The following is a 22,777-nucleotide window of genomic DNA, read 5'->3' as shown; positions in this document are numbered from 1 at the left end:
AACGTTCTTTTAGAAACGTATAGAGCTTTTCATATACTAGCATGTTATCGAAATTTACTCGAATTTATTCATCAGGCTCTCAAGGTCGTCCAATACAGATTTCAGTTTGTATATGCAGAATTTAGTTAACTTAACACGTAATTGTAATTTGACTTACCTCGTACGAATTTCGGACGGAAACGAGTCGACTATTCAACTATTTTAGACTTCCCTCGATTTAAGTCCGATTTTCTTTGTTCTTGATCTATTATAATTCAAATTCAACCATTCAATCATTCATTTCATTCAAAATAATCCATGAACACATATTTAGAGCACTTTGCATTTTAACCCATACTTTTTCACACTTTGACAATTTAGTCCATTTTTCACAAAATCACAATTATGCAAAATTCACCAAGACTATAGCTTGGCCGAATATACATAGCTTCCATGCAAACCCAAAGAACATATTTAATTCACAATTTAGTCCTTCAAAACCTCATTTTCACAAATTAGCCCAAATAACTCTATTCCATAAAAAATTCAAGAACAAAGTATGATAATCTCACATATATCTTTCATAATCCATATAAAAACATTATAAAGTTCATATAATCATCAATGAAACATTTCATAATCTTCAACAGAAACAGAAATTCAGACATGGGTTGTGAAAAACACGAAGCAACGATCACTGAAATGTAGAAATTATCAAAAACCTAGTCAAAACACTTACCTATTCAAGCTACCAAGTTGCTGAATATGAAAACCCCATTTTTTGGCTTTCTTCCTTAGAAAATTCGACCATAAAAGATGATAAATGGCCATCCATTCCACTTTGTTTAATTATTATGTATTTAATACATAATTTACTCTTTTATCCTTTGTAATATAACTTAGAAATCATTTAATAGTTATCCAAATTTGTCCATAAAAATCCACTATGAATATTAAGGGTATAATTGCCTAGTAAGGACCCTTACTTTAAAAGCCAAATCAAAATAACACCTTTATCAAATAGCATGTTGCTTTAGCATTTTACGCGATTAAATCCCTTTTTCAATATTCAGTACAGAAACAAACAAATTAAATCACAGAAATTTCACAGATGTAAATTCACCTATCACATACACAGAAAATAATATTTTTCAGAATAGGTTACGTGGTCTCAAAACCACTGTTTCGACTAGGGTCTAATCCAGACTATTACAGGCCAAGCCACCAAAAAGGTACGTCTTTGGGAGGAAGATGAGCTTTCTGATTTGGAGAATGTTCTGATAAATGAAGGGAAAAATACTAATGTCTTTTTCAAGGATATATTGATGGGTGGTGTTCGACAGGGGGAGAATGAAAAGGCTAATAAAGAGGACAATATAGCTTTAGATGAGAGGGATGTGATCTTTGGAGAAGTTGATGGCATTCCATCTATTCATTTCTCAAAGAAAGTTTATGATTTGATTGAAAGGAGCATGGCTAACGCAATAATTATCATGTTATTAGTAATGAAAATTAGCTTCAATGCATTGTCAAGAAAGCTTTATGCCCTATGGAAACCATCTCAAACTATAGAACTGATGGATTTAGAGAATGATATTATTTGGTTGGATTAAAGTTAAAAGAAGATCATGAAAAGGTGTTTTCTGAAGTACCTTGGGTTATTTTTGGCTAATATTTAACCATGGATGACTTTTTTACGAGATAGGAGTTTCCCTACTGAGTTGTTGTTTGGATCCATATTTCTGGATTATCGAGTGCTATGTATAAAAGGAGTATAATGAAAGTGGTGGACAAATGTATTAGAGTTATCAAGATTTATTATAATACCAATGTTAAGTCTCAAGGTAGATTTGTCAGAATGTCTGTGTTGGTTGAATTACGATGTCCCATTATTTCTAAAATTTGGATTGAGGGCCATATTCAAAGAATTGTATGAAGATCTGCTGAATGTTTGTTTCTTATGCGGTTATTACGGGCATTTCAAGGATGGATGTCCTAAGATATAGAGATATGGGGAGGAAGAGAAGGTTGTTGATAACAAACCATCACCAACGAAAATGAGGAAAAAAGTGGAGGAGGAGGCATGTGGGGACTGGATGTTAGTTTAGCGATGATTTAGAAGGAACTTTTATGAGGCTAAAGATTTTAAAGTTGATATTTCGGGTAATAATACAAAAGATCATGATTTGAGCTGATTACATATTTGCATGAGAATAATGAAGTGGATCCACCTAGAGATGGCAATTTTCTTGTTGGCTAGGGGTCTAATGATACAAGGGCAATTAATGGCTTAAAGGCATTGACTGAGTCTTTCTAGTTCAAAAGAAATGCAAATAGTAGGGGAATGAAGCCTTTGCGCCCAAACCTAGAAGATGATAACTTTAGGATATAGAGTTATTTTATTATTCTTAAGCTTATATTTCAATCAAGTTAAAAGTGATTTAGAGTATTTTTGTAATTCTTTTAGTTATGTTTATGTTAAGTAGTTAACTTTTAAAGTTTTTATTTTAATAATATATTTTTGCCAAATTAGACACTGAAAATATGAAATTTTATTCTCGAAAATGGCTAATAAAACATTGGAAAGGTGGAGAAAAGAATATGCTAAATTTTGACATTTGAAGCCCCAATGCTATAGCAATCCCACAATGTTGAGCTTGAAGGGAACAGATTAGAAAGCTTATACTTAAAGAGTGCTATATCAGCTTTTGGCCTTAAACCATCTCTTAAGCAAATACTAATAATGACCAAGAATTAAAAAGAATATGGTATGCAAAATTGTAAAGGCCCAAACACTACCAAGATGACAAAAATAGAATATGAAAGGGAGTTGACCTAGTCCACAATCTTTTAGGGGATATAAATATCACACTTTGAGGAAAAAAAAAAAGGGGGAGTCATCGGGTACAAGAAAAGAATAGAAAATTTTAGTGGAAGAAAGTGGGAAAAGAAAAAGATAAGAGGAGGGATAGAAAATTTTAGTGGAAGAAAGCGAGAAAAGAAAAAGATAAGAGGAGGAAGAACAAGAGACGAACGACTTGTGGAGAACCCCCTAAACTTTGGCTCAACATCTCTTCGCCTTTCTCTTTACCTTCTATTCTATTTTTCTACTATTTGGAATTATAATTGAATTTTGTTTGATTGTTTTTAGTTTGATAATTATGAACTAAACATTTTTAGCTAGAATGATATGGAATCCTAATATGAGATTATTGGTACTTTGCTAAAGATGTTTGATGAAATATGATGCTTATTTATTCAAATGATTTTAATTGTTAGTGCTTGTTATTGCTCGAACATTAGTAGGTAATTGAGTTAGTTGCTAAATCTAAAATTGTTGTGATTAATGGATATAAAACTTGAATGGTGCATGTTTAATTTCCTTGATGTTAAATTTGTAACGTATAAACATATATTGTTACCATGCATAATCTTGTAGGAATGGTGTTTGCAACTGTGATCTTGGTATTAACTTGGCATATACATATGTTAAATTAATTAAAAGATCGAACGTATGACTTCGAGAGAAGCTTATAACTTGTTGATTTTGGATTAATAAACTATCGTATTGTCACAACATTGCTACAACATCGCTACCAATAGTTGCATATTAGGGGAAAATAGTTATTTTGGTTCTTGATTACATTGCTATTAATTTGTGTTACTATGTTTAAGTTGCTTCATATATTTAATTAAATCCAATCAAATTTTTTACTTTCCAAATTGTCATTTGTTAATTTTGCAATTATTGTTTTAAAATCAATTATAACTCTAGTATTTACTACTATATTACTTGTAAACGACTGTGTATACTTGCACATCATAAGAAAATTTGCGACAAAAAGCATGCCTAAAATTTGAAGGGTGTTGTGGCTTATCAGATTCTTTTGTTTGAACGCTATTGATGCAAAGAAGTAAAACAATTTGCCATTAATGGACTAAAACCCTCTCACTTTACTCAATGAAGCATCTATGAATGTCTCGCTTGATAAGGGGAATTCTATAGTGTGTATGGTGGAGAATGTTGATTCAAATGTGGGGATTAGTAGTAAGATTATAGAGGATGGTGGATATCTGTTACTTCATCACACGGGCTCATCTATAATTCCCTCGGATATATCACTACATGGTAGTTGTTTTGGTTCGAGGAACTTTTAGGCGACGAGATGCATGCACAAGGTGGTATGTCAGTTCCGATCAATGAGGTGGTCAAGAGCAGTACTTATAGGCTCTAATCTATAGCTAGTGATGGTAGTAACCTCATGATCGAGGAGGAGTACAAAAACAAAAGTAATGGTGATGAGAAATTAGGGATGGATAACTGTTAATTTGAGATGCAATTTTATTTTCCCCTCTATATTTGTATCCTTTATGAATATGTTTGTTCTTAGAAATTTCACCTAAAATTGTTAAGGGCTTAGGGGGAAGCACTCGCATGAGCGAGAGTAGATGAAGCAGAAGTGAGAATGTCGACTTGAGTAACGCAAACATTAGTGAGAATCCAATGCCCAGAAAACCCAATGGTTTCTCTGCAAGGTTCGTCCACGGAGGGTGAGTCAAGCCTTAAGATCAGGCTAAAAGATGTAGTTGATGGACAACAGGTGAATATTTCTATACTACCCCTTGTTGGTCCCGAGGGACGGATAAGGCTAGGTTAGCTGAAAGATGGTTATCGGTTCAAGGACACAAGGTGACCCTACTTTTTTAGGGTAAGAAGGGGTAGAGAAAATGCCCCGAGCTAATGTTCAAATACTAGACGCTACGATGCTAAAGAAATACATGCTATACTCCCAAGAAAAGCTTGAACGACCTTCAACTAAAGGGTACCTGTACCCGAAACCTACACAGGTGGGTAGGTAGAGAATACCTAGGGTACAAGACAACTCTCTCGAAGGAACTCGGCAAAATAGCCCCGTAACTTCAAGAGAAGGGGTGCTTCCTTATAAAGGGGATCATAGTGACCAGGCCCAGAAAACTATTTACCAAAAACATAAGTCTCCGCAAAGTCGTGAGACTATGTATGGGGGTTGACACTTGCCCAGTGCCGGAAGGTCAATGAAGTTGGTGACCTAATGACAAGAGAGCAGGCGATCGAAGCCCCGATGAACGATGGCCGTAACTACAATGGTCCTAAGGTAGCGAAATTCCTTGTTGGGTATGTTTTGACCTGCACAAAAGGATAATATTAGATTCCACTTCATTGTTAAGGAATATGCTAGAGAACATGACCCTACTATTTTGAATTTGGTTGAAACTTAGATTAGTGGAAAAGCTGCAAACAAGGTGATTAGTCAGATTGGTTTTCCCAATTTCCATAGAGTTGAAGTGAACGATTTAACTGAAAGTATAAGGGTGTGTTGGAAGGATACAGTGAATATAGAGATTTTATTTAACTACTCGCAATTTATTAATTTTCATGTCAGTGCGGATAACGCCAGCTCTTTCCTTTTCACTGCGGTATATGACAGTCCTCGAGCTGTGAAAAGGCATGTTTTGTGGGATTGTTTGAAGGTTATTGATAGTAATGTCTCTATTCCATGAGTTTTAGTGGGTGATTTTAATTATTTTTTGTTTGCAAAGGAAAAGAATGGTGGGTCAAGTAAAAGGGGTGTAAAAGGTTTCTAGATTTTTTCTTTGTTTATGCTTTGAGAGATTTGACATTTGTTGGCTTTAAGTTTCCATGGAATAGGGGTGCTACCTTTGAAAGACTAGATTGAGCTATTTGCAATGACAAATGGGAAGTGGCTTTTCTAGATACACTTGTTACTTACTTGCCAAAGTTAAAGTTTGATCATCGTCCCCTCTTTATTAATTTAGTGGTGTATAAAGGAAAGAATTCGCGTCCTTCTAAGTTCTTTTCGGTTGGTTATCCCATAGTTCTTTCACTGATCTTGTTAAGGAGCATTAGGAAAGACATGATAATACTTTTAATGCTACTCAAACTTTGTTGAAGTTGTGAGAACTTGGAATAAAGAGGTTTTCGGTAATATTTTTGAACAAAAAAATAAGCTTATTACGCAGATCCTAGGGGTACAAAAATCTATGAAAGTTAAGGATTTATGTTAAGCTTCATAAGTTAGATGCGAAGTTATGTGCTCAATTAGAGCATATCCTTGATCAAGAAGAACTTCTATGAAAGTAGAAGTCTAGATGATCATAACACGAAATTCTTCCATAGTAAAATTGTGACTAAGAGAAGAGCCAATTGTATCTCAACACTCAAGGATAACGATGACAATTGGTGTTTATGTACATAATGCATAAACAATTTGAATCTGACACATTAAAAAAAAAAGAAATAATCTTTCTTAAAATTTTATTAATCATTTCTACTTTTTAAAACATAAAATCTAATAAGTTGATTATTTAATAAGCATATACATTTTTACAATTTGGTCTTCGTATTTTAAATGTACCCTTTCTCAGATCATTGATGATTAAGCTTACGCGAAAACCTAATTGATACAATATTGATACTTCAATGACTAATTTAAAATTTGTTTAACAGCTCGAAGACGTTTAATGCAATTAACCCATAAAATCATGTAAATTGAACTGTTAGTAGGAAATCGCATGCTTATAATCAGAAGCAATTACCTATTACTAGGATCAGCATGTCAATTTTGATCAGAAGGTAAAGGATGTGCCAGGTGGACATTCATGTTTAGCTGCCTTTTTCTTACAAGCCATTCATGTCCAGCTACATGCAAAAGCCACTTACATGGCTTTTGAGTGATGAATAGTGGAAACTAATGGGGAATATGAAGCAATGGCATACACAATAGAATATAGAGTGAAAAAATTATGATTTATTATTTTAATTAAATTTAGAATTGAGTAAAGTAATATTTTTAAAGGGAATATTATTTTTAGAAATTTAGTTAAAAAACATTGAAGTGGGATATGAGAAAATCTTTTCAATCAATCGCTTTCTCTTATCTCTTTATTTCATATTTCTCAAAAGTCATAGCTTTCAAACTGCATCACTCAGTGGCTCACGAGATACCTCTGAAGACCCTGTCTTTGAATTCATATTTCTGCTGCTAAACTACAACGCCCCCGTGAAATTTCACCTCTCTCCTTTTTCTTTTCTTTTCTCTGGAAACAATCTGCATTTCCCATGAAATTTGCTGCTTCTTTTTTAATTTTGCCATGAAACCAAACAAAACCATGGCATGAATGATGAAACCCCATACTAACTTTCTCTACTTGTTAGTCGTTTATATGCATCTCATTGCCCTCCCATGAAAATTTTCTTTTTCCTTTCCTCCAATGTTCTGGGAAAATGGAAACTTGTTGTTTGGGAAATGAAAACTCTTTTTCATGAAAACCATTTCCTCTTTTTCATTCTTCTACCAAACCCATGTTTTTGAATCAGTTCATGCACTTCCTGAAATCAATGCACACATTCAGAAGGAAAATACCTTTTGATTGTTTGTTTTTGGACTGAATAAAACTTTCCCAGAAAAAAAAAAAAAAGGTTCCTCATAACTGTATCAACATAAAAAAAGAGAGAGGATAAAACAAGAAAGAAAAAAGAGGCCTTGGAAAATCTTCAAATGGGAACCTCATGTTTCCATGCATTTCGCCTTCGAAAATCAAGGAGCAAACATTTACAACTCCCTTCTTCATCAAGGTCACGTTTGAGTGATATGGAGAATATGGAAAAGAAGAGATTTGACAGCTTGGAGTCATGGTCCATGATTTTAGACTCTGAGAACGTGGAGACATGGGAGGTTTCAAAGGAGGATCAAGAAGAGTGGACTGCTGACCTTTCTCAGTTGTTTATAGGTAACAAATTTGCCTCTGGAGCTCACAGTAGGATTTATCGTGGGATTTACAAGCAGAGAGCTGTTGCTGTTAAAATGGTGAGGATCCCTAACCAAAAGGAGGAGACTAGGACCAAACTTGAGCAGCAGTTCAAGTCTGAAGTTGCTTTGCTCTCACGCCTTTTTCACCCAAATATTGTTCAGGTAACACTTGGCAAACATGTTCTTCTTCCTGGATTTTTGATGATCAAATGGATTACAATTCCTTGATTGATTCTTTCAATTTCCGAGTCTAGAACTTGTCTAGTTGTTTATTTGAACATAAACTTCTAATGAATTTTTCTCATGTAAGAGATGGTCTCAACTTTAGCTTAGCTTACATTGCCTTTGGGAATGTATTGGTACTTTATATTTACAAGCTTAACATAGGGTCCTTGATGGCAGATCACTTAACAAATCCTTACTTATCTATTTTTTTATTTTTGCTGTTAATATCATAGGCAGTTGTACCTTTTTTTTTTCTTTTTACTTCTTTAGAATAGTATGAGGGGAAGATAGGTTAATCCTTTCCTCTTTATCTTTGGTTAAATGGATCAAAAGTAGAGGTTTTTGTTGCTAAAGTTTGTGTCTTCTACAGTTTATTGCTGCTTGTAAGAAGCCACCTGTCTACTGTATCATCACAGAATACATGTCACAAGGGACTCTGAGGATGTACTTGAACAAGAAAGAGCCGTACTCGCTATCAACCGAGACGATACTGAGGTTAGCACTAGACATATCCCGTGGAATGGAGTATCTTCATTCACAAGGTGTGATACACAGAGACCTCAAGTCGAATAATCTGCTTCTAAATGATGAAATGCGGGTTAAGGTGGCGGATTTCGGTACATCATGTCTGGAAACGCAGTGCCGAGAAACTAAAGGAAACATGGGAACTTACCGCTGGATGGCTCCGGAGATGATAAAAGAGAAACCTTATACTAGGAAAGTCGATGTGTACAGCTTTGGGATTGTATTATGGGAGCTTACAACAGCTTTGCTTCCTTTCCAAGGAAAGACCCCTGTGCAGGCTGCATTTGCTGTGGCTGAAAAGGTTAGATATCCGTGAAAGATTCGAATTTTCTTCAGTTCTTTTAGATAACTCTGTCTGGATTTATTGCATTTACTTTCATTCATTCCAAACCATGTTTTTATCACCATAAGATTTAGAGCCAAGTTGAGAAATAATGATCCTTCCAGCTGAAGCAACTAGTTTTATGGATTGAGTTGAGATGATTTAACTTATTGCTTCTTAGGTTTTTTATGTTCAAGTATTTTCCTTTTCTTTCATCTCTATTGAATCAATGAGATGCTATAGAAAAGAATTGAAAAAGATCTGCATTACATCTTCTTCACTATTTAGTCATTGATGATCACACTTTTCATGGTAGCTCCTTCTGGTATCATAGATTTCATGTATGGAATCATTCTTGTTTCTTAAGACAACGATCTGTTTCTACATTGGTTGCCTCCTTAGGCACTATGAGAAATGTAAATAACAGCAGGCTGAGATGAACCCTATCAATTGTTAAGTTGCTGATTGCTTTCAGAATGCGAGAGCTTTCACTGAGAACCTATGTTACTCCCAATGTATCTACATTATCGAACTCCTCAATGAAACATATGCATATGCTATGCACATATCAATGCCTATTATGCAGTGCCTCTATGGCATATATGGAGTAAATGTATGCTACACAAGCTCATACATTCTCTGTTATGGTTTTCTTATTATGATGCAGTTTCTAACTTTTAACATTATTGGCAGAACGAACGACCTCCACTACCGGAGAGTTGTCAGCCAGCACTGGCGCACCTCATAAAGCGCTGCTGGGCAGCAAACCCTGCAAAGCGGCCGGACTTCAGCGACATTGTTTCCGCCTTGGAAAAATACGACGAATGTGTTAAGGAAGGCCTTCCATTAACTTCCCACTCCGGACTTGTCAACCGAAATGTCCTCCAACGGTTAAAGGGATGTGTATCTATGAGCTCATCTATACCTGTACATGCCTGACTCTTATATATATATAAAAAAAAAAAAAAAAGAAGAAGAAGAAGAAGAAGAAAAGGTAATTTTCTTGGTCATTCTCTCTTCAAGGTCAAGATTACATAATAATTTGTACATTTTTCTTTTAATTATCCAAGCCATGGTGGGTGGATCATTAGAAGTGATTTAGGATTTGAACCCACTATTTACTATTGTTTTCCCTACTTGGTTTGGCCAGTTTTTATTTCTGACCAAGAAATTACAGATGATGATGGGAAAAACAATAAGAATAGAAGAGATAGAAGGATAATGTAAAAAGTTGGATATTGTGATTGAATCCATAATTGTAGGAGCTATGGAATGGTGGGTCTAACTTGGGGTTCATTAGTATATAAATGATACTGTTGTTGTTTATTATGTTTTACAGATTGAAGAAATTATTCTTTTTTACTTTCTTTCAAGGAAATCCCCTCTTCTTATAATTGCTTCTAAAATGTTGTTGGTCCTTGGAGACGAATCGCTCATTTTACCAACTCTTGTTTTGCTTCATATATTTGAAGATGCACAAATCTTCTGGGCATAGGCCATCACACTCCTACCTCTTATCATTCATCATTTATGGGTGCTTTCATTTTTTCTAAAATTTTAATAAAATATTTAAATTTCACATAAAAAATCTATTAATTATATTTTATTAAATGAAAATAATTGTTAATAAATGAAATGAAATATATCAACTCAGACATATTATTAATTATATAAAACCATTAACTCTAAAATCTATTCTTTTATTAAAATAAAGTTTTTGTTTAAGTAAAATTTCTCAATATATTTATTTTATTTAATTAAATATTGACTAATTATTTCTATTTTTTTGTGAATTAACTTATTACTTATTAACGTTAACATTAAAGTCATTATTAAAGTAAATTTATTTAATTTACTTTTTTAATTAATGTATAATAAATAATTCTTAATAAAATGTAAACTATTTATTTACAACTGCCTTTTATTTATTTTTATTACAATCAATCATAAAATTCTTACTAATGTAAATTATTAAATAATGCTTATTAAACTAATTATAAACCCATATTTTATATTTGTATTGATGTGTAAATATATTGTAATATAAAAATAATAATATACAATTATTTTAATAAAATGTTTAGTATTTCAAATATAAGTTTTTGTTAGTATATTATGGATTATTTTGAATTTAACATTAATTGCATGAAAAATAAGCATACATCTTCAAATGAATGATTGAATATATTAAAAGTTAGTCAAATAAGAAAATATTATTTTTACGTATTTAATAAAGGATTATGAATTAAAATAAAAATAATACACAGATTATTACACTTGACACGTCTTGATATATTACAAAATTTTATAAATGTATGACTAAAGAAATTTCATTTTAAAAAATTAAATTAAATTTTATTTAGATATATTTTCATTCTAAATAAATATTTAAAATTTAAATTGAAAAATATTTCATACATGATAACACGTAAAATACATTGTCAACAAATCTACACTCATAAAATGTGATAAGCGTATCCTTTATCAAAATATTAGAAATTAGCTAAGGACTTCATTGGTGTGAAGTTATGCATAGACTAGAGAACTATTTGATTGCCACAGCAAAAATAGCTTGAGAGATAAGTTTAAAGGGGAGAAATTTGAAAACGTCTGGCAAGCAATTTCTTATTGAGTTTCATGTGAATAGAATGAAAAAAATGTTTCTTAAGCAATGGTGAAATTGGATATACAATGGATGTGTTTGTATTATATGAATTTAAGTCTACTTGGGTAAGGTGGGAGAGTCTTCGCATCTCAAATACAAAAACTTTTTAAATATTATTGATTCATACGGAGAGGTAGTATCGATTTGTTATTTTCTGTTTGAAAAATTATTTTAACCAATTCATATTTTCAATGTTATTTGACGTTGAATGAAATGTCTTTACAGATCGGAAAATGAAATTGAGAAGGGTAGAGGAATATGTTCGTGTTTATGGTGGTGAAAATGAAAAAGAAGACAGGGCACATAGTATTGAGCACGATTAGGCATGCATAAATAAAGGAGTAGATCTTGATGATCTGTGGAGAGATAGTTGTCAAGAAACAATGGTAAGTGAAACAGTTAATGGAGGTGAAGGAGAGCTTAATACACTAACATTGGATCGATGATTCATAGGCTTCTTTAATTAAACTTGGCCCAAATTGTTTAAAGGTCAGTGTAACTAATGACCTCATGACCAAACCCCTGGAGAACGAAAATAGATAAATGGCCTTAAAATTATTGAAGTCGATAGTGAAAAGTTGAACCAAAGAAAAATTGAAGAGGACAAGTGTCAATAATTAAAAATAAGGGAAGGGGAGCTTACAAGAGATTAAGGATGCACCTTAGTTGAAAGTAACTATAACAACTCGATTTTCAATGGTGTCGGTAATTTTAAAATCCTATTTTTCGATGATATAATAAGTAAATATTATTAATATTTACTATTTTATTATTGTGTTATATTGAAATTTGGTCCAGAAATTTTAGTGATTGGATAGTTAGTTAAAGTACAAGTGTTTCAACCCTAAAGTTAGTGATTTTAAAAAATGAGGTATTCGGACCTAGATTCCATAAACCAAGCCAGCAAATATAATATTTCCAGGGTTTTTATGTAGGTGAATTGAATTTTGGATAGATAATTTTATCGAATTAGTGATTAATTAAGTTATAAGAACTAAATTGTAAAAATCATAAAAAATAATTGCTATTGAATTTTTCTAGCTAGAAAGCTTAATTGGAAATGGTTCAAGGGTTTAAATGAAAAATAATACCCTTTTCATTATTATGGGCTGTAAGTGCTTGATTTTATAATAAACAAAAGTAAATTTTAAGTTCAAATTTAAGTAAAACATAATAAAAATAAATGAAAAAGGTCATCTTCAACCTTACTTCTTTCTCTCACCGTTTGAACACTTCAAAAGAGGGAGGAATAGCCATTTTTTGATTGAAGCTTTCGGCCCTTGCATGTAAGTGGTTCTAAAGCCCCTTTTTAGTAATTTTATGTTCGTTGTAGCTTAATCTAGCTAACCTGGGTATTAAATCGTAAAAATGTTAAAGAATAAACATTTTTTCATTGATTATTTTTGAATATTTTGATGTTAAATAGCTTGGTTGTAAGCTTATATTTGTTTATGGGCTAAATTGTAAATTGAAATTGGTTGGTTTTGAGTTTACGGACTAAAATGGAAATAATTTAAAATTAGCATGAACTTTCTTTAATAGTAGATAATAGAAGGATGTAGAAGTATAAAATTGAAAACATATTGAAAAATGAAACTTAAGCGTGAAACATATGATAATTTCAGTTTTAGGGATTAAATTGAATAAAATATGAAACTTTAGGGAAATTATGTAAAATGAAATTAAGTTTTCATATGGCTTGAATAAAATATTATAAGATAATTTGCATTGATATTTTGAAATGAATCACCGTATAGATCAATAATTGAATCAACAGGTAGATAATCGAGGAAAAGGGAAAATTGCATATTAGTCCTTGACACTTCTATTGTTGTTGTTTGTACCCGGTAAGTTCATATGGTGTAGTTATATTTATAAATGTATTAAATATGTTTAAATCATGAGTTTTTGTTATATAAATTGTATTTTGAAATGTGTTCAAAATGTTATAAAATGGTGAGAAAGGATTGAATTGTAAAGAGTTGTTCTAAATGTGTATCGAACTCGGATGAACATAGGATAGGATACAATTGGCATGCCAATAGGGATAGTTGTGCATTTTTACAGGATTTGCACTATAGTGCCTTCTGATTTGTACTTCGGGGCCTACTGATTCGCACTTTGGTGCCTACTGCTCAACACTTCAGTGCCTACTGTTAAAGCATTTTGATGTCTACTGGTGTTTTGTAGTCACTCGCATATATGCTATTATAATGTATCATTTGATAGTTCTGATGAAATGATACTGAATTGAATTGTACGAGTGAATTTATAGACTATATGGTTGTATATGAAATACTCACCTTACAGTTGTGATATGTTGTGACATGAAACTTAGTTAAACTTGATATTTTGATATGTTTAATTATGAAATGAGGTAAGTTTAATCTTTTAATACCTATGAGCTTACTAAGCATATATAATGCTTACCTTTTCATGTTTTCTTATCTTGTAGTTGTATTTTGCGGAACATGAAGATCGAATCAACTCAGACCTCACACTATTTAGTCTTCGATTCGGTAGTATTTTATTTGTTCTTGATTCGATTTTGTGGCATGTATATAAGAAATGGCATGCACATATGTGAATCCTTAATACATGGAGTATTGAATCATGAATGTGGTTTGGACTTCTGGAACGGCTAGATGTTTCATAATTTTATGAGATAGTTGATAATGTTTCAAGATATGAAGGAAGCATGTTTGTAACAAAGTTGATATTAGAGTGCTTTAATATGTGATACTTGTATATATGCCTTATTATGTTTGGATGTCATCTTGAATGGTGTTAGTTTTGAACCTTATATGGTGCTTAACTTTGATGGTAAATGTGTTGTGTATTCAGATGTACACTTTAGTATGTTGTTAGGTAATGGATAAAGCATAAATGACATATTTGATTATGATTTGGTTAAGATTGGAATATGAAATATGAATGGTAAGCTATACTTAAGTAGTTGATGAATACATAGATTGATAAGCTTAATAAAATGTCCATTTCACACAGGATAGCTTGAATGGTTTTGTGATTGGTTAATTGGATATGTTGGTATGCATTTAAGTTGGTTTTGTGTAGGTTTGAATGTCCAAATGTGCATCATTTGAGCATATGGTTTGGCTTGGCACAAAATAGGTACCAAATGGTCTTATTTTACCAAAAATAGAGTCCTCATCGCAACGTGGAATTATTTTGTCGCAATGTCAGCCAATAGCCTGTGACGTCTTAACGCCAAGTGGTCTAACGTTGTGACATGACTCATTGTCTAGTGACATCATGACTTGGGAATGGCTCGTCACGATGTGGAGTCTAAATTTTCCAAACTTTATAATTTGGTTCTAATTCATGCTCGGGTCATCAATAGAGCTTCTACAAGCTCAATTTCTATTTGACTGACATCATATGACAATTGAGATGTGAGTGATTATTGTATGATTATTTTAATGTTTTTAGTTTTGATTATAGTAGTAACATCTCGTAACTCAGTCTGACGACCGAACCGAGTAAGGGGTGTTACAGTGACTATCATAAACTTGATAATATAAGGAAATAATATACAAATCGATTAAAAGAAGTGAAAAATACATGATTGAGTTTTAGTAAATCTGACGTTCAAAATCATAAGAGAAACTTGTGCCAAAAACATAGAAGCGTGGAAGGTAAGAAAACTGAACAAATTATCGACGATATATGATGATCAAGTAATCATCAATGAATTGGTTTGTAACACTCCAAGCCTGACCTAGAAGTTATAACTGGATATCGAGGAATCACATCAACTTGTTTAAAAGCTTTTGTTTTAATCAAAATCAATGTGCGTTTCGAAAGCATAAAATTTGGCAAAACTCTCACAAATGTTTAGAAAAACCAAAGTCCAGAAACACTTATTTAAAACCCAGAATCTGAATCTGAAATTGTGTGTTTTAAAAGTATTAATGTTGGTAGATCGTTTCCAGTACTAAGGTAAACATTTGTTAAAAACCATTTGATTATTTACTGAAAAACACTTAAGTGATTATTTAATTTTTGTAGTGGAAATTTCTAGAGTTTTTATTTCGAAAAATCAAATTTTTAGTTTGATAAAATCATACAATTTTGTAGTTTAACATTAAAAAAAAAAAAAATCCAACAAATAGCGTAAAAAGAAAAAAACAAAGCCCAAAACAAATTTACAGTCCAAAATAATTAAAACATAAACCAACTTATATATTTAACCGGTAAACAATTTGAGCTCCCACACACCATCTGATCCTAAATTAGCTGATTACCTAAAAGGTTAAAAATAAAAGGTGAGCTATAAAGCTCAGTGTGTAACTAAACTTAAACAGAGAATATAAATAACATAATAATCAAATTATAGAATCGCAGAAAATCTCATATCAACCAATTGAGAAAAACTAGGAATGCATGCTTGTGCCAATGTAGTACTTTTCAAAAAACATAATACATATTTTTCAGAAAAATTCCTACCCAACTCTGTTACACACCAAATAGAGTTTCTTAGAACTCGCCCATTCCAATCACACCAACAGATAATTGTGGTCAATGTTACCATAGTTGTAGTTAAAACTGCCAGATCGAATATATGTGGTCAAACCACTATATTACAGCCAAGCTACCAGAACAAATGTATGTGGTCAAGCCATCATACTTGCAGACAAGTTGCTAGACAGAAATGTGGATAAACCACCAGATAGTGTAAATCATTAAACTGTCAAAACTTCCTCCTTTCTATATTATCCTAAACCCCATACAATGTGACATAACATGCATATACGAAACCAGAATGAAAAGCATGTAAGACATGCAGTCGTACAATATCATAAATTAGAAGGCATGGCAATCCATACTTTAGTAGAACAGACGTATCACAAATTCAACATAAACAAATAAATTTTGTCATAATGTCACATACATGGTCATATAGTAAAATCCAAAGATACATAAATTTAATAGATTCAGACATCGTATACTCATACCCAATATTGCAAAATGAAAACATACCATCAGAATTGACAGAACACAAATCATACATATACAATTCACATACCTTAAACACATAACATACAGAAGGATATTAACAATTACCTTGTTTGCAAGTCTTACTAAGTAGTATGGACGCTACGGAAAGTCTAATTACAACTCACAAATCAAAACGGGCCTAGATGGAAATTTTCAAAAAATAGGCCTACACGACCCAACTGGCGAGCCTGTGTGGCCCACGCGATCCAATTAACCTAAACCGTTTGGTTCACACGACTATGTGGCGTTGACAGTCTACTTTTTGGCTTTTCGCTATTCGTTGTTTTTTGGGTTTTCCATTACACACCTTACTGTTTTTTGATGTCAATACATTGTAACAATTCCATAACCTAAATCAGTGGTTTAAACGACCTAATTTAGTAACAAAACACTAAATCGAAACAAAAAATTCAGCCACAACCGTTAATAATTGGACTCAACAAACGAAATCAATCCCCAATCGGAAGCATTAATCACTTACCCAACCGAACAATAGCCCACCAACAGATTTTAGATCGCATGAGGGTTAGACATTTCTCAAACTTTACCTAGAAAACCAGTCTGATTACTAAAGAGGTTCATAACACGATAAAACATCATATGAGTGCGAAGAACTAACCAAACCTTAACATCGGAAAAACCCCAATACTTACGCCATGATTTAAATTTGAATAATCTCTTTCGGATATCTCGCTTCCAATTGCTCCAAGAACTACGGTATAAAAATGACAACAATAACAAATAGAATATAGCAAAAGGCAAAAAGGGGAAAATAGATGAAAAAGAAAAGAAAGAAGAAATTGATAGAAAAAAGAAAAGTGGAACGTCAGAGAAAGAGGGAGGGAAGAATGTGAGAACGTGAAAAGCATGTAATACCCCTAACCTGTATCCGTCATCAAAATAGGGTTTTAGAGTATTACCAGAGTTTATAGATTAGTTTCGAGTAAATCATGCAAAAGTACTATTTACATTCAGAAATAATCATATTGTCCTTTAATTGGGCTCTCGTAGCCTAATATGAATAGCAAAATCGAATCGGGACTAATTCGGAAACTCTAAAAAATTTTCGTGAATTTATAAAATTTTTCTTATGTACAGTGCCCACACACCCATGTGGTCTAGGGACACCCCCGTGTAATCAGGTTGTGTGGCTACACACGCCCGTGTCCATAACTTGTGTAACTCTTTGACTTATAAAACATGAAGAAATTGAAGTCACACGCCTGTGTGCTAGACCGTGTGGTTAATATAATTTTCATAAATTAGGTGCAGATTTCACACGACCATGTAACACACTTATGTTCAAGGTCGTGTCACCCATAAGGTTGAGACACATGCCCGTGTCTCTATCTGTCTGCTCAATTCTGAACATTCTGTTTCTTATTTTTATGGTACAGAAGATATACAGCCAAAACACATGCCCATATGCCAGATTGTGTGTCACACATGGTCAAGACACACGCCCGTGTGTCTACCTGTGTGGACAAAAATAGGTCATTTTAAGGCCACTTTTCTCACCCTTTACACATTCAACGTACATACAATACTTTCATATACCAATATACTCCAAATCAACAACCAATTCAAGTCAATAACTCATATGGTAAGCCAAATTTATAACTGCACTATTTATTTATATAAACTTACTATGTTATTTCATTCATTAACCTCCATTATATAATAATAAATACAAACATATAAACTAACATATATGTATGAAAATCATTCATAATCATATTTCAAGTTTACTTTCGTTTAATTCCATCCTATACATGTCATATAAACCATAAGTTGTAACACAAAATCTACTTGTGAAATCTGGATAGTGTGACCCGATGTGATGATCCGATCCTCCAAACTCTTGTTAATCTACAAAGAACATTTAATACACAAAATTAAGCTTATGAAAGCTTAGTAAGTTCATAGACTTAAAACATAAATCTTACCGAATTACAATAACAATTTAAATAATAAGTTTTTTACTAATGTTTCCTGTCATACACAAATTCAAATGATAAATTCACTTAATTGAGCTCAACATCAATATCTCATTAAATCCTAAAACTTAAATTCAAATAAAACTTACTAATACTTATCAAATTAAGGAACGTCTTACGGAATTGAGTACGTCGATAGCTTGACGTCACATTCCACTTTTATCTTACACACATTTTACCGTGGCTTTGCCATAATCGCACACTTTATCACATTGCCATAGCTTAGCTATGATTGCACTCTTGCACACACATATAAATGCCATGATTCAATCATGGTCTTACGTTCACTTTCACAATGCCATAACCCAGTTATGGTTTTGCACTATAATGCCATAGCTCAACTATGGTCTTACATTTCACACTTTATCATGGTTTAACCATGGTCTTATCCGTCAATTCATCACTGATTGAACGTACTCAACCCTGATTGAACATACTCAACCCTGGTTCATCACATTGTCATAGCTTAGCTGTGATTACACTCTTGCACATACATATAACTGCCATGATTCAATCATGGTCTTACGTTCACTTTCACAATGCCATAACCCAGTTATGGTTTTGCACTATAATGCCATAGCTTCACTATGGTCTTACATTTCACACTATGTCATGATTTAACCATGGTCTTATCCATCAATTCATCACTGATTGAACGTACTCAACCTTGCGTTTCCCCTAATTTGAACTTTCAATTCGATTTTCACATTATTGCGATTAATCATAATTCGATAACAACATATGAAAAAAATACATTATTTCATCTCTAAATTAACAATTAATTACGATATTTCAACCATATGAACTTACCTGGGTCAATTTATAGAGTTTGTAGAATTTCAGAAACTAATCCATCACTTTCTCTTTCCCGCGTTTATCTTTAGATTCTTAATCTAAAATATAAAATTTTTCATTTATTAGCATCAATTTCAATTCTAATTCACTTCATAATTTATGCTCTTCAATTTTTTTGAAATTACACTTTTACCCCAAATTTTACAATTTTTACAATTTAGTCCCTACTCAATTAACCCATCAATTGAGCTAAATTTTTCTCAATTAACACTTTATTCCTTAATTCTAAACCACTATATACCCTTTAGTATTCAAAATTTCAATATCAAACCCTAATTCTAAACTTTTTTCACAATTAAGTCCTAAAAATCAATTTCTACTAAAATCACTTAATAAATTCATCATTTAATGAATTAAAAGCTTCAAATCCATGTTATTTCATTATAAACATACAACTCTTATCCATGGAAATTTTCAATTTCACTTATAGAATAAAAAACTAATGAATTCAATAGTTGAACCTAATTGTAAAAGTCACAAAAACATAAAAATTTCAAAGAAAAAGCAAGAATTGAACTCACATGGTGCAAAAATATGAAAAACCAGCTTATTCCAGACCTCCTATGGCGTTTTTCTGAAGAAAAATGGTGATTTCTCCAGATTTTTCAATTTAGTCTTTATTTTATTTAGTTAATTTGTAAAATTACCAATTTTGCCCTTATTTCACCTTATTTTATTGTTGATTTTCTTGCCCTTGACGTCCAACCTTCCTACTTTTAGGTTTAATTTCCCTTTATGTTCTCCCTCTTTTAACACTTAAGTTATTTGATCACTTTAACAAGTTTTGCACCTTTTTCAATTTAGTCCTTTTTAATTGATTAACAATCAAAACGTTAAAATTTTCTAACGAAACTTTAATACTAACTTAATGACACTCCATATATATTTCTAAAAATATTTATGGCTCGGTTTTATAAATTTGAGGACTCAATACCTCGCTTTTGACCCACTTGACCTAACAAATTCTTTTAATTCACAAAATACTCTAATTCAACCATATTTTTAAATTCACTCTTAATTCATAAATATTAATTACTAAATTTTCAAACTTACTCGTTGGATTTAGTGATCTCGAATCACTGTTCCTGACACCACTGAAAATTAGGCTGTTACAAAACAAGTGGGAGAGTTTTGTGGAATAGTTTTCAAAAAAGATTTTCAATTAAACCACCCATATTCCCACTAACTCCCACAAATATGATTACCTATCCTTATTAGATTTTCCTTAGAGTTCAAAATAAAAATAATTTTAACTTTGCACAGACAAAGATTCAAACATAGGATTAAAGGGTAAGTTAACACCTTACCACTAAACCAACATACTCATTGTATCATCAATTGAGCAAAAATAATATACAAGCTATATGTTCAAAGATAGGGGTTGAGACAAAATTAACAAAAAAAAAAATTCAAAAGAAAGGTTTAAAACATAAGACTTTAAGCACACATAACTAACACTTAGCCACTACAACCGACTAATTAACTTAACAAAACTTTCACAACTTTAATTAAAAACAGAATATGATCACTTTTGGTTTCACTAACCCAATTTTTAAAATGTGACATGGTTACTGTTGAAATGAAAGATGTAATTTAAGAATTTGAGCATGATATTTTCAAAGCTAATGTTTGCTGTTAAATTGAGAAATCATGAGATTCTTTCTTTGAACATTAGAGTGTAAATAGTGATATTAAATTAAATGTTTCATAAAAGTGGTTTCTCGTTTTCTCAATCTACGCTGGACATGGAACGAAACAAAGGATATAAAATGGCTTATTCAATAAATGTGTTAAAACAGTTATACATAAAATAAAAAATAATTAGTATAAAAATAAAACCTCTTCAAACAAAATAAAAATTTTGTCACAAATAAATTAAGTGAGTGATTAAAAATTATCAATCGTAATTAATTTATTACTAATTTATATACTAAAACATGCATAAAATATAAATAGTGAAATTAAATTAAATGTTTTATGAAAGTGATTCTTTCTTTTCTCTATCTATGCTTGACGTGGAATCAGACAAAAGATAAAAAAGATTGGATTGATGAGGAGGATTTCAAATTATTTTTCAGTGACAAATGATAAAGTTAGGAGATTAATCATCGACTGGGATAAAGAATTTAATATTGTTGAGCACAACTAATTGTTGTTAAAGGGAGGTGGATGCAACAAAATTTCCATATTGTGGTGTATGATATTAGTGAGTAAAGCAACTATCTATCTATATAAGTTTGATCAACTTTGATGTTGATCGAAACGAATTGAAATATGTAAAAATTTGACTAAAATAGAATTTATGAGGTATTTTGTATTTTCTCATATTATGATTTTAATGGAATGTAATTGGTGAGAATGTTATTTTATAATGTTTAGTATACATGTGAAAGTATTGATTAAAACTTTGAGAAAATTACATTATCATGTTTGGTTTGACAAACACATTCATAAAAATATAATAATTTTATTAAATAAAAATAATATTAATGTATTTAATGTTTCACAATAAATTTTATTATTAGCAATTATTTGAATTAAATATTAAATAATAATATTTTAATTAGCCATTTTAAAATTATCATTTTAATTTATAATTTTGATTGACAGTAAAATCATTTCAATTTTATGATGTGTATTTTGTGAATATAACCATACATATATTGAAACATGTATGAAGAGCAATGGCCAAATTAGGGGTTGATAGGGCACGGCCCCTAAAATGAATTTTTTTATATGGTCTCCTTAAAATTATAAAAATTTAATTTAATTTTTAAAAATTATAAAGATATAATCTATTAAAATAATAAAATTATAATTTTTTATTGTAAAAATTACAATTTAATTTCGCCCCTAATGATAATTTTTCTATCTTTATATAGTCTATTATAAAGATACAATTTTTTTCTGTCGTAAAAAAAAAGCACCTACTTTCTAAAATTAAATTGAAGCAACAAAGAAAATGTTAGAAATAAGAGGGAGCATGCAACAATTTCTTTTTATGCTTAACATATTAATACCTAAACTAAAATAATATAAGAATAATTTTGTCTTAATATATACATTTGAACTTTTCATCGGCATGAGAATGAGGATAATATTATAATGTTTATAGAAAACTAATTCTCAAGAAAAAATAAAATTACGAGGAAAACAAATAAAATTTAATATATTAAGTGTTGAACTTACTTTTCAACTAATTAAACTTTTAAGAAAATAATAATTATTTTCATACTAAATAATACTTTAAATTATTTGATACCAATTTAAGATCGAAAGAAGGTACAAGATCCGCATTGATAGATATCGACCACCATGACCTCGGGCAACATAAAGAGTTGATCAATGTGATTGAAGTCATAAATATGAATCATACATT

At 31.5% G+C, this 22,777-nt stretch overlaps 1 protein-coding gene across 1 annotated transcript; it reads left to right on the top strand.

Annotated features, from left to right (window-relative positions):
• The first annotated feature begins 6,936 nt into the window (after positions 1–6,936).
• On the top strand, positions 6,937–10,240 carry LOC108485613 (serine/threonine/tyrosine-protein kinase HT1-like). The gene is made up of 3 exons (XM_017789472.2): positions 6,937–7,952; positions 8,386–8,841; positions 9,556–10,240. Exons 1-3 carry the CDS (start codon positions 7,539–7,541, stop codon positions 9,799–9,801), a joined length of 1,116 nt encoding a protein of 371 aa, XP_017644961.1. The 5' UTR covers positions 6,937–7,538; the 3' UTR covers positions 9,802–10,240.
• Positions 10,241–22,777: the final 12,537 nt, after the last annotated feature.

This window comes from Gossypium arboreum, chromosome 6 (assembly GCF_025698485.1).
Source record: "Gossypium arboreum isolate Shixiya-1 chromosome 6, ASM2569848v2, whole genome shotgun sequence".
Taxonomy (NCBI): Eukaryota; Viridiplantae; Streptophyta; class Magnoliopsida; order Malvales; family Malvaceae; genus Gossypium; species Gossypium arboreum.
Note: the sequence above shows the minus strand (reverse complement) of the source record. Positions and strands in the feature narration are given on the sequence as shown.